Source organism: Zosterops lateralis, assembly GCF_965231275.1.
Source record: "Zosterops lateralis genome assembly, chromosome: 3".
NCBI lineage: Eukaryota > Metazoa > Chordata > Aves > Passeriformes > Zosteropidae > Zosterops > Zosterops lateralis.
In genome coordinates, this window is record NC_139764.1 from 107,142,340 (window position 1) to 107,160,513 (window position 18,174).

The following is an 18,174-nucleotide window of genomic DNA, read 5'->3' on the forward strand; positions in this document are numbered from 1 at the left end:
CCCTGTTCCACCTTTTGCATACCACAGGAAGTAAACTCAGGAGGTTCCACTTACGTGGAATATAAGGAATAAGCAAGAGCTGCCAAAAGTTAGAGCAGGGCCAAGACAAAGTGGCACTACCTGAAGGCTGCCCTTGTCCATGGTTCTCTGAGGTCAGTGAATTGTTGTCTTCACTCTTGATACTGAGCCTAAGGACAGTTGAACAAGGGCTGCTGAGGTGTCTCAGCTGAGGTTTTCAAAGTTGTTCTCTTGCTGGCCTAATTCAGTCTCTGCTACAACCCAGGGATGTTTTCCAACTGGTTTTAATGGCACCCATGCCTGAAGGCTCTTGAAATGCCCACCCTCTGCTGTGAACAGGTTTGTAGATCAAAAACCCAAGTCTGCTGCCTTTGAGGCGAGAAAGCTTCCCTTGAGGGAAACATTTGGGGTCCTGCTTCTTTTTCTTTGCTCAGTATTCTTAGTTCTAGTTGTATGTAAGCATGGCTGTCCAGTACCAGAAAATTCTTTCAGGTGCACAACAATTTGGAGAGAATTTCTCTCCACTTGTGTAGCCCTCCAGAGTTGCTTCAGTTGTTCTTTACTTTTTGAGATGAAAAGAGATATCTGTGCTGGATCCCCACTTAAATTCCTTTGCAACCCACTGGATTTTGCATTAAATTAAATTTCACATGCTGAGTGAGCAGCCAACCCTTTGAGCCTGGAGGAAAGAATATGCTGTTTCTATGCATTTTAACGTGACGGTCAAGCTGGGGCTAATGCTCCCAGGCACCTCCTTCAGTGTTCACCTCTCAGCCTTTCCAGCCTAAATCCTGTATTTTTAAACGAGATGCCTGCATTTTATTACCTTTGTAAGCGGAAAACAACAGCATATGTTTTCTGCCTGCTAGAAAAGGCCTGGATTGTTTTGGTTTGAACTTTAAAATAAAGGTCAGAATTGAGGCAGGCATGAATTCTTGCATGTGTCAGCCCAAAAGGTGAAAGCTTTAGGAAGTTATGAGCAACCACAAATGAGGCAGCTTCAAATTGCACTTGAAACTGGAACAGCTGTTGTTCAGAGCGTGACATTCAGTGTTATAATGCTAAAGATTCTATATATTACATTCAGGGAGAACTCAAAAATAGAAAGTAGTCACTGAAGCAGAGAGAAAATTGGTTTGGGTGGCACATTGTAGAGCAGGAACTGCCTTTATGTTAATGGCACAGGGAGAAGATTGTGGGAAAGCCCAAATATCGAGGTGGGTGTAAAAAAAGTGAACAGAGAGAAGACAAAAGAGACCAGGGGAGTCTAGAGGAATTTCTGAGGAAGGATTTTCCACTGCCTCCTTGCAAGCAAAAATTAATTGTTTCGGGGCTGGAATTCACAGCTCTGCATCACAGGGACTTAACGAGGCTGGTGGATTACCTCTCTCTGTGGTCTCAAAATGCTCTGACAGGTTCATGTATGTCAGGCAAACATTATGGTAATTTTAGCGCTTTAGGGGCTCTACAGGAATACATAAATACCACCCTAGCCATCCAGCTGAATTTAAAACTTAATTACTGCCCCACTCAATAATATTCTTCCCCCCACCACTGCTTTAGAGGATCACAGGGTTAAAAGAAATCATTAATCTTCCTTAATGAAGCTATTTTCTAGCAGGAGACAGAATGTCTTGCCCCTGCGGATTCTGAGATGGAGTTTTTGTGAGTGTTATGAATGGGGGAGTGGGGAGCAAGCCCTAGAGGAAAAGCATAAAAGGGGGTAGGACCCAAAATGCTAGTTCTCTCAGAACTGACTCCCTGACTCACAGCCCCTTCCTGAGTTTAGCTAAAAGAATACAATAATCATCAGGGGAGAGGAATGAACCCTATTGAAAACTAACTAAGTTGGCTGTATAACAGTGTTTCCACCATAATAACTAATTATTGGAATACCAGCAATTTATATGTATTTATACCAGCTTTTATATAACTGAGAGAAGAGCTGTCCTGAAACTGTGTATCTCCAGAGAAATCTAAACCAGATTGGTGGTGGCAGAGTTTGAGTCTTTACTTTTAACTGTCAAGGTGGATCCATGTCCTCAAAGCTGCTTTTCCTGGGATTGTACTGTCTTCCATTATGATTCAATGGCAGGCAAATGTTTCAAAATCTCTGTGACCATCCCAGTGCAAGTCCTTCCTTTTGCACCCAAGCAAGGGGATAAAACCTGCTCCTTAAAACAGTGCAAGGACCACTGAGTCCTGTGGTACCCACTGAGAACCATCACCTGCCTCCTACCAGGGCTGGTTCTGGAGGCAAGGATGGCCTTGCCTTCCTCGCAGTTTGTCTCTGTTTGACATTCCCTTTAGTGGGGACACTGAAGTGGTTTTGTTTCTTTGTTTCTTGTGCTCATCCCCGGCTGCAGAAGATGCTGGATGAGTGCCAGGACAGGCGGAGCTGCCAGTTCCTTGTCAACAGCCGGCTCTTTGGGATGGATCCGTGCCCCGGGACCGGCAAGTATCTCCTCGTGTGGTACAAGTGCAGGCCAAGTAAGTAGCTCTCTATCAAATCTCTTTGCTCTGTTGAGACCAAAGCATTTTCATACCTAATCCTCACCAGAGAGCCCTTTTAGATCTCCTTGTTCTCTTCCACCTCTATATTCAGTGTAAGATAACTCCCACTATGGAGCGTTTCCCCTTTCCCCCTCACTTGCTGCCTTTCTGGGATGCTCCTGCTCTGTCTCCCTCCTGTCAGCCATCAGCCCAAGTTCAGACTGTTTCTGCAGTGCCAGTGCATGATACCTACATGCACAATCAGCACAAACACGTCTGACCACCACACTCCTCCACAAATTGTCCCCACAATAACAGTGTATGTTAAAGGATCAGCTGAGATTTTTTTAAATCTAAGTCTCACTCATGGTGTCAGTGGTGGGTGGGCTCCTCTGATCCCACCTGCAGCCTCCCTCCTGTCCTGGTGGGGTAGAGGGACTTGTCCCCTCTTTGTTGGCCCCTTCAAAGGCAGTGGGAGATCCTGGCCTGGGCAAAATTCTCCTTCAGAGCTGGGTGCCTCAAGCTGGCCCTGGTCATGGTGGTGTGATGGGAACCTCACCTGCCCATGCTGTGCCAGAGGCCAGCTTTTAATTCTCCCAGATCAGGCTGGGAAGTGTTAACCTGTCTTTTGCATGATCTCCTTAACTGTGCTTAAATTCAGTGGGACTGGATGCTGGGGATGCAGTCGTGTGTGCTGCAGAGGAGTGAGCCCATGCAGCTTTGGCTCAGGACAACCAACACCCTCTTGGCCAATTCCTGGCCCCAGCAGGGGAGTTAGCACAGTTTCCTACCAGGGCTTTGGAAGCAAATACATTATTTTGGAGATGGATCATGCTCGATGTAGATAAATTGTGCCCACTGTTGTCAGCTGGAGAACAGAACCTGTTTCTATTTGAGTACAAGTCTGATGAGGAGCATCCGAGGGAGCTGGAGAAAAGGAGGCTCAGGAAGGACCTTATCACTCTCTACAACCACCTGAAAGGAGGTGGTACCAAGGTGGGGGTCAATCTCTTCTTCCAAGTAACAAATTATGACAAAAGAAAATGGCCTCAGGATTCACCAGGGGAGGTTTAGGTAAGGTCTAAAAACTGGAAAAATCTCTTTGCTGAAAGGATGGTCGAGCATTGGAACAATCTGCCTCATTCCACCCTTCCAAGGGAAATGGTGGAATCACTGTGGTTGGAAGTATTCAAAAGTGTGTAGATATGGTGATTAGGGGCATGGTTTAGCAGTGGACTTGGCAGTGCTGGGTTATGGTTGGACTTGGTGATCTTAAGATCTTTTACAACCTTAATAATTCTATGAATTAACTGGACATGACAATTAGTCTGGACATGGCACTTCAGACCAGCCTCAAGACTTCTAGATGACATAACTAACATGGCCCCAGCATCACATCAGCAATATTTTTGGGGAAGAAGCAAAAAAAGGGAAAGTTTTCACAGGAGACAAAACCAGATCTGACTTCAGAAAAGGTTTAAAACAAAAGCAGAAACATTCAGACTCTGCCAGCAGCAGCACAGAGGACTTTTTGCCCCAGCAGGCAGAGACCTGTGCTAATAAAGTGAGGGGATCTGGGCAGATCTGTGTGGAATTCAAACCAGAAGTAGGTAATGAAGCACCTGCATTTGTTGTGGGATTTTTGAGAGTGGTTGTAACCTCCCTTGTTGGGTGAGAAATGCATCTCTTCCAGAGGGGTGATTAGCAGGGTGTTCTGACAAGTCCTCCTGAACCTGCAGGGTTTGTATCAAAGCTCACTTGAAAAATCTTACTACTGAGGCCTGTGCTGAACTTCTGAAGGTACTTCAGGACCCATCTGTGCATTAATATTTATGGCTTGGCATTCTTTGCTAATTACAGATATGGTAGAAAAGAAGGAGTTCATCAGTGTGTAGGGTAGGTGATTTTCCTGAAAGAGAGCAGGGGAAGATGCTTGAAAACATTTCCCCAAGAGATTTTTCAGGCAGCTCCAATTTTGCAGAGTGAAACAGGGTAACCTGACAGAAATTACTGTTTCTTAGTGATTGGGCAAACTTTTAATCAGAACCCACTAGATTACTAACAGTGTTTGAAATATGTGAGAATTAGCTTTGCCCAGAGATACCAGGCCATAGTCAGTCTTTTCCTGATGATTCAAAATGTTAATTTTGAGTCACACAATCAGTATCTAGTGCTGTTGTGAGTTCAATAAGCCTTTCCACCTTTCTCTAGGGAGAAGGCTATTGAGGGAACTGAGGAATGATGCATCCATAAAACGCAAAATACAAAGCCATGAGAAATTTTGGTGGGCTTTTTGGCTTATTGACTATTTGAATATTGTTTGAATGAGCTGTAAGTGAATATATGCTTAAGAGCTGAACCCCAAGACTGTGGTCCTATGAAGTGGTGAGCTGTTCCAGAAAGTGTGAGCACACAGTTGTAATCAAAGAATTCTCGTGGAAAGCTCACTGACTGGCACAGGATTTGATTCATAACTTTATCAAAAGACGAATACAATTTTTTGTGTTCTGTTTCTGAATTTGTCTTTCTTAACAGCAGACATAACAGAAATACTTTGATAAGAAGCTATTTAAGGTCTGAATTGTCTTGAATTGATAGGGATATCTATTTCTTTTTGTTGCTTATTGGAGGAGCCTGTTATGATCATGTCACTGAAATAGGTGTTTTGGTTAAGCACCTACCTACGTAAAATGAGTGCAAATTTTCTTGTACACAGGTGTTAGAGGCACTTTGGGAAGTGGCCTACAGAGTTTAGACAGGACGCCTTCAATATAAAATAAGGATACCCAAGCTCTTCCATTGTCAGAGTCATGCTGAAGCCTCAAAAAGGCCCCTGAACAGAGGTAGTTATCCAAAGAGAAAGACTTCCTTGAGAGAAAGCTAAAGTGAAGTTAGTGGCATTTGCTTGTACCTTTGCTGAAGAATAACGAGATGGTGCAGTCATCCCCTGGAGCCACTGTCACTGCAGTTATGTCTCCCTGACATTCCCCTGCATTTGAAATGGAGTGGTTTCGATGCTCGCTTGCTCTGTGGGGTTCATGCACAAGGCAAGGTGCTATTTTGGTTTCTCATGGGCAGAATTTCAAGGAGATGGAGGACAGTAAATCATGCTGAAACTGAATGACAAAGATTTTTCACATGGTGGGGCTCTGGGGAGCAGGGCAATGAGGGGATGTCTCCTGTATTCATCTCTCAGAGACTGCGCTTGCTAGAAGCAGGGAGAACTTGTGCAGAGGTGTTGCAGCTCACCTCCTCTAGAAATTAAAATAAATAGTTCAGAGAAGTGCATGCTTAACTAGAAGCAGTGACAAATAAATTTGCTTGTGTGTTTTTTGGGAAGACTTGTGCTATCCACAAGATCCTCTGATCCAAGAGATGGATCTGGGATCTAATGGACACTCATCTTGCATGTACAGGACTCAGATATGTGCATGGAATTGCTTTTAAGTGTCAGGAGTTTGGCAATCCTGTGAATTCTCTGTGCCCCTAAATAAATAAATACACTGTACATGTGTACTTTTAGTTTTAAAGTTTAGGATGTTTAAGGAGATCAGAAATGATCAATAAAATGCTCTGTTCTGTCTCAGTTGGAGGCAAGGGAGATTTACTTACAACTGCCAACTGACTTGAGGGACAAGGTTCATCAAAGTGTACAGAAGCTTAGATTTTATTTTTAGCTGATGTTCGATCAAAGTTTGGACTTGATGATCTTGGTCTCTTCCAACCTCAATGATTCCATGGTTTATTTTATTTTTCTATACCACGTGTGCCTTAGTTTCCAATGTGCATCACCCTTTGGGGAGATGATCAAAGGCAGAGTACAGGCCTCAGCAGAGCATAGCTTTTGCTTCTTCTCTTGGAGGTGCCTCTGCAAATCCTTCTGCTGTCCACAGCCTCAGCAGAGCCCTGCAGGCTCCCTGCAGCTCAAGGTGGGGAGGTGCTGCTGCAGCACTGAAGCCTGGAGTGGTTTTCCTGGTGTAGATGTAGTTTGGCATTCAGCGCTGGCCAGAGATGGTTTCCAGTGGGAAGTCTGGGTATGGCCATCTTGTTTTAGAAGCAAAAATGTTGGTGAGAATGGTGGTCCCACACCAGTGGGCCTCGGTGCCAGGGAATGGGCACATTCAATTTATCAGGGCTCATATATCCTGAGATCCACATGCAAAGTACAGTGAAGCCTAGGATCAAACCCTGAACTCACAGCAGACTTAAATCTCCAGGGTACCCTTCAGGATCATTAAAAAATTGCACATAAATCCAATTATTTCCCAGGTAACATGCTGATTTGATTTAGACTCATTAGGTGTAATTACTGGGTGGGCTGCAGGAACAGATAATTAGAGGGAATTGACATACTATTTAATTGGTCTAACATGAATTCCCTCTAACTGAAATCTGGATTCACCAATATTATTCAAACAATTCAGTGTTTGTCCATCCCCCTCACTTCAGAGACAGAGAACTGTGTAAGATCCTGTGTTATTGTAAGCTAGGAAATATTTGCTCTGTGTGCCAGACTTTCTGGAGGGGCTGTGTGATCTAATCCTGGCTGGGAACAGGATCTGTGGGGCTGCCCAAGTCATGCTGAAGAAATAACTTCACCTCTCTGCATCCCAGCAATAGCACTGTAGCTGATTTTATTTGGTTTGGTCACTGCTCTGGGCTATTGCACCAGCAGGGATCCATCTGTCCCTACAGCTCTTTGCCTATTGTGGCTTTTTGGTAGTTTGGTTATTCTTTTGGCTTTGTTGTTTCAAAAGTATCAATGCCCCTGAACAAAATGGGGACATATATGTTAGCCCTGCTCTGCAGAGGGAATACTTAGGATGAGATGTGTTGTCTGAGTGGCCATTACCAGGCAGTGCTGTTGAGAAAGGAGTTGGCTCCTACCTTATTTATTTGACTTACTCCATGAGACCCCCACATAGTTCCTTTCTTTTGGTCCTCCTTTGCCATTGCCACACTGTCCTGGATGCACTGGTTCCTTTTCAGCTCTGAAGAACCTAAAGCTGCAGCTTCCCATAAAATGCTGTAGTGATATTTTCCCACTTTTCTCTTGGGCAATTACTACTTTAGCTTATGACTTCAAAGACTCTGGGAGGGATAATCTGTGTACGATGTTTTTTAAAAATATTATTATTTTTATTTCATTTTAAAATGCTGAATGAAGCAGCTGGATGTGATAATTGAAGGATGGTGAGCATGAAGCCCCCCTGTACTAATCATTCCAGTGTTGTAACAAAGTGTAAATCCAAACTTTGCTGCTCTACCTTCCATTAACAAATGTAAGCCTGAAGCCTTTGAAGTTTCAGAAAGCCTGGATTGTGACTTGGGCTCCAATTTCATCTCAAATCCCTTTGTAACAATATAAAAGCTTATTTTTTAACATCAAGGTTCTGAGAAATGTATCTGGGAAGGAAACATTTGCTGGCAAAGGATGAAGTGCCAAAAGTTTGCTGGGAGTTAGGAGGCGGAGAGGGGTGAGAGAGGTCACTCTGTTCTCGTTTGGAACCTGGAGCTTTGGTTTATTGGAAAACCTTTGGGCTGAGGATCAACTGGACACATGTTCTGAGGAGAACAGGCTTTCATTCCCTTCACCACAGATTTGATAAAATGTAAGATAAAAATGAAAGAAGCCCAGTTAATTCTTGTGAAAAGTCAATTTTTCAAACATGGAAATGACCATCCTGGTGTCCTTACCAAAATCTTACTCAGATAACTTTATTTTTATTAACAGCCCTAGGCAGCTTTAACTAGAAAGCAATTAAATTTAAAAATCAATTAGGAATTAATTCCAATAAGATCACCTTCTGGTAAAAGTGTCGCCTTCAAATTTATGTTCTCTGTCATACAGTGATAGTGCTGCCATGCTGTGTCCCAGGAGTGTCTGCCTTTTGGTGGGAATGTGTAATTTTTTTTGCCAGGCATACTTCAAAACCTGTGCAAACGGCAGAATACCATCAGTGTTGCCAGAGCTATTCCAGCTGTGGGCGAGGAGTCCTGCTCCATGTTGTGATTTCATGTCTGCTGGTGAAATGGTCAGGTCTGCTCATCAGATTTCAGCTGAATTGGCTGAAAAGTATAGAAAGGACATTTTGATAGGACCACCTAGGCTTGCAGTGAGTGCCTAGTGTTCAACTTTTAATTTTCCTACAACCCATTCCTTCAGTATTGAATCTTGTGTGGCTTTGCTGGTTGGCTTTGCTTGGGTGGGGATTGCATCTTTTCTGTTAAATTCAGTGAACAACATGAAAAGCCACATCTCATCACACATCCTCAAGGCTTGCCTTCCCTAGACAGAATCTGTAAAACACTGTGAGCAAGAGCAGAGGGCTATAGAAAGAACAGAGGTTTTGTGGAGGTTTAAGATGAGAGCAAAGAAGGACCTAAATGTATTCCTGGTTGTTTTTATGCTGGTGATTGATTTTAGTGCTGGGATAGATTGGTAATTCAGTGGTCATCAACCCTTTCAGAAAAGCATTAATCTCCTTCATCAGACAGGTTTATTGGTGGCAAGAGAAGTTCACTGCATTGTTTGCTGCATTGCTTTTTGGTGGGCCAGGCTTCCCCAAGCAGCGTGATGGAGCTGGGGATGCTTAATGGGCACATCCCCCTGGCCCAGCCACCGAGGCAACAGAACGAGCCTTTTGCCTCCTGCATTCATCAGCTCTCTCTTGCTTATCTGTATTATTTCAAAACTGTTAAGATGGTGCAAGGAGTGGAAATTTATAAGGGCAATAAAACCTCAGGCAGCAACCACTGTGGTGATGAAAAGGTGTGAATAAAGGAACGTTGTAAATAACAGAGGACAGATCTATCAGCCCACAATTGGGGGGCCAGAGAGATGCTAATGCTGATGATTAATATTGTTTTAAGCTGTTGATGCTCAGAGATTTTCAAAAGCTGTCAAATGGCCCTATCTCTGCAGCACATTAATCACTCGACTGCCAGGAGGAGGGTTAACAGCAACATGTGATTCCAGTGTCAGCAAATGCAGAGATTGTTGTCAGTTTGTTGGTAAATATTATTGCAATATTAATGCAATATATTAACTAATATGATTGGAAATACGATGTAATAGCTAATGTAATTATATTACACTATTTTTATTATAATCATAATTTCCTGCCTGTGCAGAGAAGGAAACTGTTGCTGGACCTTGGAGAGATTAAAAAAAAAATTAAAAATCCCATTTTCTTTTAAACATAAGCAGTCAACCCCAACTGACATAAAAAGGAGTCAGTGAAAACTGTGGTGTTTCCTACTGTGTAGATATAAGGATTCCCTCTGCTGGATCAGGTCTCCAGTATCCAGATGTGAACTACTAAGAAAGACAATTTCTGAAATCTGCCTAAATTCTGTAAATGTTACAGCTGCGACTTTTACAGATCTCTTTGTCCTATGTAATTTAAGTTTTCTGTGAGTTAGGAAAAAAACCCCCAACAAACCAGGGATAACAATACCCTTTTTTAGCCTTGTATTTTAAATGAAGGACAAGGAAGGGTTAGACAATGGTCTTTCAGTGCTGGGATAGGTGAATCAACAGCAGTACCAGGAGGATCTCCCCATGTTCCTCAGGAGATCCAGCCTATCCTTGGGCACTGTGGTGCCTTAATGTGTGGACAATGGAGGCTGTGTGGTGCCTGGTCCTCCAGGTGTCAGAAATGGCTCTGGCTGCTGGCAGAGGGAAAGTGATCTGGGAGTCTTCTCAGAAGATCAAGGAGTGTCCTTGGATGGATTAGGTGGAACACAAGGAAACCAAATTGGGAAAAATGGAGGCCATAAATCTAAATCCCAACACAGTGCTACTGTGGTAGAGGTTTACAAGCTCTGAATGACAGATTTCAAGATTTTCTGATGTACTGGTGAAGAGCTGAGATGAAAAGTGTGTTCCAAAACCCACATTCTTAAAAGCAAACTGAGGTGCTGCAAAGGTTGACTTCTGTGGAAGTTTGGATCTGTTGTATTGACTCCACAGATTAATCTGTCAGTGTAGACTCTTCTCTCACAGAGCAGAGAAGTAAATTTATACAGCACTTCTGCAGGAGGTCCTATATATGGAATTATTCAAGACCAAAAATATAGACCAATTGTTCTCCTCAAATGTCTTTTAGGGAAATAAAGAAAAAAAAAGGAAAAGAGAAGAAAAAAACCACAAAGAACAGTAAATCTTCTCTGGAGTATTGTCATGGTAATAAACTCTTTCCATTACTGTTCATTTCCTCATTATTTTTTCAATATCTGTCCTACACTTGGTTTTCAAATTAACTTCACATTTTTAAAAAAGGTATCTCCTGATATTTTCAGTGTTTTTTCATACTAATGGTGTATCAGGCTCTTCTCACCTACACACTGATTTTTCTGACAACTTCAAAGGCACTGGAGGTTGTCATCTATTTATGTCACTGCAAACTGTGACTTCTAAAGTATCCATGATGAATTTTGGAAATTTGGTTACTGTATTTCTCCCAGCTACATTTTTTTTCCTTAGGTAAAGCCATTGAGGGAGTACTGTGTATTTAATTATTTAGGACAGCAGTGAATTAGCTTTTAATCGAGTAGACCTCATTTTCCCATATTGTATGCTCTAGGAAACCCAGTGGGTTATATGTAAAATATCAATCAGGTATCCTTTTAATGTTCCTGTGTCAGAATTATTATCACCATTATTTTAACATCAGGAGAAGACTGCTTTAATGATCTAAGACTAAGTTCTCCTTTCAGCTATTTTAATAATAACTTTAACAGCATTCCTCCCGATTTATACAATCACTGGAAGAGCAGAACAAAACTGCTGTGAGCAGTGGTGCTAATGAAGTCTTTTCCTTATATGTCTTTAAGCTACTTTTCCTTAGTGAATCTTTCCCATCTTTTCATTGGAGTACAAAGGCTGTGCTTCCCATGTTGCCTCCTATGGTGTAGCTAGTCCAGATTTAAGTCCATGGTAGCTGGCCAAGTTTACAGTTTACCAGCTGTTGGCTGGTTTACAGGTTGTAAATCCATGCTGGTTGACTGGTGGGACAGTGCAACGATTACAACCAGCTTTGGCACTGTTTTGGCTCCCTTCTGATATTGGCCACCAGTTCTTCAGAAATATACAGGGACTTCACTACATTTGTCATCTCGATGTTTCTGTCAAATTTCACTGAAGTTTAGCCAGCAGGTCTTTTGGAAGCAGGACTAAGAAATGGTGAGGCAGAGGCTTAGGCAGCAGAGCACCAGTAAGTCATAGCTGCTTCAGAAAATCAGCCCAATTTCATTAATGGAAGAAATAGTAAGAGAATTCAATTTGTCCTGGGCTCCCAGGTCTTATTTTTAACTCCCATCTCATAGTCTAGTGCACATATTTTGATTTTTTCCCTTTTTTGTACTCCTTAGATAACCAAATACCTCTCTTTGTCCATCAGGAAAGTGCAACTAGGTGCATCTGAACTCTGCTTTGGAAATGAAATGTAGCAGTTAATTTGCAGCACTGCCAGCCTTTTCACAGCAGAATATAAAAGGACAACTTCTTCAGACTAATGAAAGTGACAGTGGGGAGAGGTGCCTTTTAAACACTGCAAATTGGATGGGTGCATCAGGAGTGTAATTTTAAAGGAATCTGACAAGGTCGTTTGCAAAGAACAATCCTCTTACTTGTCGAAAGGGTTTCAGACCTCCAAAACTTGGCACTCTTGAGTTTTCAGGGTACTTTTGAAGTTGGCAGGCTGCCTATTTAATATAATTCTGGACTGTCATCCTAATTGTATCTTTCAGAGTTTCAGATTATCTCCTGTGGAAGTAAGTGGCGCACGCCAGGCTGCCGAGGGTGGCAAACCTCAGTTCTTAAAAATTAAATAAGACCATCTTCACAAAAATTTTCTCAAGGGAAAATTGAACTGAATGTTGAAAGTTATTTGCATGCAAATGTATGAATTTGTGACACTCTTAACTTTTTTCGATGCTCCAAATTAAAGGTAAAATCCTTTTTTGATTCCTTTGAAATGAGGGAGTCACCAGGTAGCCCACAGTAAAATGCTGGTGGGGGAGTGATAGCAAGGGCTGTACTCGAAGACTCTGGAGAACTTTGGTGTCCTGGAAAGGTTTTCTCCACCCAACCCTGCCTAAGGGAATGCTGACTGGATTGATATGGATTTATTCAAATCCTGATATGAACAGAAAGTTCTCATTAGTAGCAGGTTCATATGCATTAGGAGAAAGCTCTGGAACTCGGGATATGCAGTGCATGTCATAAGTAAAATTAGAAGAAAATAGAAAAGAAAGGAGCCATAGCAATGTGAACTGGTCTAAATAGTAGGCTTTTGTCATTGGGAGAAACTTTTGATCTTTGTTGACTTGTCCCCTGATAGGATGAGGTGGAATGGCTTTAAACCACATATCTAATCTAAATCTACTCTTTAAAGGAGGGTAGATTCAGTCTGGATATCAGGAAGAAATCCTTCACACTGAGTGTGTCAAGACACTGGCACAGGCTGCTCAGAGAGTCTGTGGCTGCCCCATTCCTGGAAGTGTTAAAGGCCAGGTTGGATGGGGCTGTGAGCAGCTTGGGATAGTGGAAGGTGTCCCTGCCCATGACAGGGGGTTGGGATGGGATGATCTTTAAGGTCCTTTCCAAGCCAAACCATTTTAGGAATCTTTGAATCTGTGATTTATATTCAGGGTCTTGAAGACCAGAACCTGCTTATATCTTTCAAAGCAGGATAAAAAGAGGATAAAAAACTGAAATAATAAATGCTTGCTTCAAGTGAAAAATAAGTGAACATATAACATAGGAATAGAAACATGGGTAGAAGCTTTGCAGTGGTGCATCAACTGGAAAATACTCTTTAGTACAATTGTCTTCTTCTCCGCAGGGTGTAGTAGCAATGAATTCTGTCCAAGGGACCTTTCTCTCACTTCTTTGAGATGCACTCCCTTATTTTAATTTTGGGATGGACTTAGTTCTACTTAACCCTGAAAGTATTCTCTATATTATACAGAAGCTCCTGGAAATTAGGTGAGTGTGGAGAAAAAGAAAATATAAAAACAGGTGTCAGATTACTAGGAAGGGTACTGGATGGATATCTCCAAGATGAGCTGTCCAGGGGCAGTCCTGTGCACAGTACTCTTATTCAAGGATGCTGCTTAGAGGTGTCTGTCCTAGTGTTTAATAGGTTTCTTGTTGTGGAAACTCATTTTCCCTGTTCCAGCAGAAGGGATGGAAACAGGTACTCACTAAACTCATCTCTCACATGACTAACAGGATTTCTGGAACAGCTTGCCCAAGGAAGTAGTGAAGTCTCAATCCTTGCAGGTGTTAAAACCTTGAATGGATATGGCCCTCAGCCAACTGCTGCTCTGGTTGACTCTGGTCTGAACATGGGGATTGGCCCAGACATTCTCCAGAAGTGCTTTCTGTCCTCAGGGACTCAGTGAATTATGGTCTGGAGTGACCACATCCACAGTGAAAAGTTCAAATTTCCATGGTTAACCCTTAATTTGGCTTCTTGCTTTAGGCTAACAAAAAGTTGCTATGTGGTGGCTTTTGCAATGTAAGTATTCTGCTCAGACATGTACTGAAATCACCAAAATCTCACCACATCCATTATCACCATCTTTACTCTTTGGGGATGGCTTCCAGCGTCCGTAAAAGTTTGTTGAATTTTAACTGGTAGCCAAAGGGTTGTGTATTCCACTTGTACATCTCAGCTGTTCCAGTTTGCAATCAGTCCATGGCTGACAGGTGCAGTAGGGCCATTGGTAGGAAGGGTGACACGAAGTGTTGGATGTACCCACCATTAACACAGCTCTTGTGGAAAGAGTGGCTGAGTGGGGAAGAGAGTTCTCCCTATGCCTGTCTTCACAGACCAGCACAAACCAACACACAGTAGTTAAATATAGTCATTTGTCAGCTGAAGTGAATTAGGTGATGGTGGAATGGGTGGATATAATGAAGAGTTATGAGTTTCAAGGCAAGAAATGTTCTTTGTTTTGGATGGCATGAAAAGGAGCATGTAACAAAGCTGGGATGAATGTGAGCAAGACAAAAATTGGGTTAAAGAGAAATTACTGGCTAAGATGGTGTCCAGTTTGGTTCTGAAGTGACACCTTGAGTACAGTCATGTTAATTTAACAGTTATAACCTAGATAAGAAAATCTTCTATGGGAAATGATCCTGACAAGTAATGGGGCAAAAGCATCTCTCTTTCCTACAAATTCACTTTCTTTGCTCAGATCCTCAATTCTAAGATTTAAATCCTTTAGGATTTTGTGAAGAAAACAGATTTCTCTTTACATGTATTTCCAGCTCTTTGATCCGGGAAACAGGGTCAGCTATTATGCACTGATTAAGTGAAGTATGAATACTTCGATTAGTAAATTTTGTAATTTTTTCCACAAGTTCTGTTCAAAAATATAATTTTAGGCAAAGTGAACCTCTGGCATTAATACATTTCATCATTTAGTTAGAAGGAAAATCTCTTTAGGAGCTTTTATGTCTAAGATCTCACAAAGATTGAGGCAACTGACATTTAGTTTTGAGCTTCCAGGTCATGCATTCAGAAAATTCTTGTGAGCCATAAGTGAAAATGTTCTTAAGATATTGGATAAATGTAGTTACTATTGGTCATACAGGTTAATATTATTGTACACATCCAATAATTATTAAAGGTCTTCTTATTGGCTTTACTGTTTCAGAGAAACAGTTTTCTATTAGAAACATTTATAATTGTTTTCCTGTAATTGTCCGAGCTAAGTTACAATTGTGTCATATAATGACCTTTAAAAATGTGTCTAGAAAAGCCTGCAGCTGTTCCCTCCTTGGGTTCTCTCTACTGAGTTATATTTAAGCCAGTGTCTCTGAAACCAGGCAGTAATAAAGGGATATTATCCTTAGCAAATATCTTAATCATGGTAAATCTCTGTTGCCCTACAAATGACTGCATGGGGGATTAGAGTGGAGTAAGCCATTTGCTGAATATCACTGCCACCTTTCTGAGGCCATTTAAGCGTGTTTAATTTTTCAGGGTGAAACATGAAACCCACTAATACAAATGTTTGCATTTGGCCTGAATTATATCCAGGCTGTAACAGTTAGAGCAGGCTTAGGACCAGATTGTGAGTGATCTGTAGGAGGCCAGTTTTGCTTTGGAGAGTGAGAGAGAAAAATGCATTTTTGTTCCCAGTCCCAGCTCTCTTATGTCACTTTAGGCTGCCTCGCTTCTTTTCAATATTTATGTTAGGCTATCGTGGGGTGAAGTACCAGTAAATCTATGGATGATGCTTAGCTCTGTATTTTTTAAATATCAATTGCAGTCCCTACTGTCATCCAGTGCCTGGGAGTTGTGAGTGTCTGGCTTGGGCTCATCCTGGCTAAAATGGAGGTGACAATGCTATGAAGTACAAAATACTTTTAGGGACTTGTGTCTTCCATAGCATCACTTTCTATGTGTTTGTGCAGATTTCTATCAGGTTGCCCAGAAAAACTGAGACTGCTTCTTTTCCAGTGGTGAAGCTTAAGGGAACTTTTTGGGAGACTGAAGTACTACTGTGCATTTCATGCTTTCTTTTTTCCTTTCTTTTAACAAAGCAATGTCATCTCTCTGTGCCTGCCCAGGCAACTGCAGCTCCAGGAGGTGTTTCCTGGGGCAGAATTCAGTGACTGTGAGGTGACACCTGTTTCAGGTGGCACAAGCCTCTTACTTCCCACAGCAATGTGCCAGGAACACATCATCCACAAGCTCCCCTTGTTTCCAAGGAATCTGCACTTGGGGTCACCTCCCCAGGCTGATTTCTTGAGCTTTCCATCAGGCAGCTTTCCCCATAAGCCCTGAGCATGACTTCCCAGAGTGGCTATGAGGGTAAGAACTGTGAGAGGCAGTGTTTTGTGGTTGATAGGATCATGGAATCATAGAACAGTTTGGGTTAGAAAGGACTTTAAAGACCATCTCATTCCAACTCACCTTCTATGGTCAGGGACACCTTCCACTATCCCAGGTTGCTCACAGCCCTGTCCAGCCTGGCTTTGAACACTTCCAGGGATGAGCCAGGCACAGCTTCTCCATTCCAGTCCTTCACTGCCCTCATAGTAAATAATTTCTTCCTAAGATCCAACATAAACATGCTTTCCTCCAGCCATTTCCCCTTGTCCTTTCACTACATGTCCTTGTGAAAAGTCCCTCTCCAGCTCTCTTGTAGCCTCTTTAGGAACTGGAGCAAGTTGGTGTTGATTGTCTCATAACTGCTGGACTGGTCTGCAGCAAAGGTGCAGATGTCTGTCCATCCCAGTGTTCACTGTGCTCAGTGCAATATTCTCTGTGTTTAAATCCCAGGCAAGTTTCCAAATGACAAGCTCTGACTTTGAATGGTCAGCAGAATTAAATAAATATTCTAAGGACCTTAAATGAGACCATAGGACGTGTGGTTAAGCAGTTACACTTGTTAATTGGGAGATGTAGCTAATAATAACCAAATTGAAAGAGGAAATTGAGTTAGTATCTGTAAGAAATGAAACACTCACAGTGGACTCTCTCATTGGAGACTTCAAAATTATTCTTTTTCTAAACTCAGTCATCTATTTCATTTCTCAACCACTTCAGCCAGACACAAGCTGGGACAGTGATTTAACATATATTATGTATAGCTTGTCCTATTGGAGAGTTCGTGTCTTTGTGCTTTTAGCTTGAATCCATGTTTTTTTCCCTAAGGAAAAAATAAATTCTGTTAAGTGGATAAAGTTTTATTATACTCTGTTAAGTTTTCCACTGTAGGAAGGTGGAAATAGGCAGGTTAAATCTTTGATTGATTTCCCTCACAGAAGAAACAAAATTCCTATGGGAGACAATTATAGGTGAAGATGAAACCCCTTGATGTGTTCAGTGTATCTTTCAAGTGCTTTCATGGTGATTGTGGATAAAATACCTATGTAGATAAAATGGACATAGAATGATAAAACCATTTGGAATAGAAAAGCCCTATAAAATCATCATGTCCAACAATTAACCTGACTCTATCAAGTTCCACCATTGAGTCTTCACAGGTATATGAGGTTTTTCTCTCTTTACTTACTCTGAAGGAGCAAAGAGCTTCTATTTCTGATTTCAGCCACTGTTTCATACACTCAGTGGTTGTGGGTTTATCCCTGCAGCTACTGCTGAGGGATGTCTGCTCTTTGCACAGATTCTCCCATGAAAGAGCGAGGCCTTAATTGTGTCTTTATCTAGAGAGGTGGATCAGAAAGTTTTTTCACATTCACTAAATATTTTAGAGGTTTGAAAGTTTCTCTGTAGTGGGATAAAAACTAGAAACGTTCCGAGATTTTTGTAAAAAGGCTGCAGAGTGTGAAGGAAAATGATGTACTGGAATAGGGTTCAAGGTTAAGCTTCTCAGCTGGACTGAAATTTTGGACTGGGGTTTTCACAATCCAGTTGATGCTCTCATCACCAGGTAATTGGCTATTTTGAGGAGACTATTTTTTGGCTTCAATAGGAATTTCCAAGTTGAGCGTGAAAAGTCATTTTGTTCTCAGATGTTTCTTTTAAATTGGCATACCTTTATTTTGCTATAATACATGTTTTCTCCATGCTGTTTCTTCTGAAAAAATGCAATCTAAGGTAGAAATTAGCCCTTTCTTGAACATGAATTAAACCAGATGACCTCCTGAGAAGTCTTCCAACCTAAATTCTTCTA

General features: G+C 41.8%; 1 protein-coding gene across 2 annotated transcripts in view; it reads left to right on the plus strand.

Moving 5' to 3' along the window:
* Positions 1 to 18,174, plus strand: part of EVA1A (eva-1 homolog A, regulator of programmed cell death) — a gene marked incomplete at its 5' end in the record, with an annotated part of 204,322 nt that overhangs the window by 64,660 nt on the left and 121,488 nt on the right. For both annotated transcript variants that reach the window (XM_083858061.1, XM_083858062.1), the window contains one exon: positions 2,385 to 2,508. In XM_083858061.1, the coding sequence (XP_083714187.1) occupies positions 2,385 to 2,508 (124 nt within the window). The remainder of the gene's footprint in view (positions 1 to 2,384; positions 2,509 to 18,174) is intronic.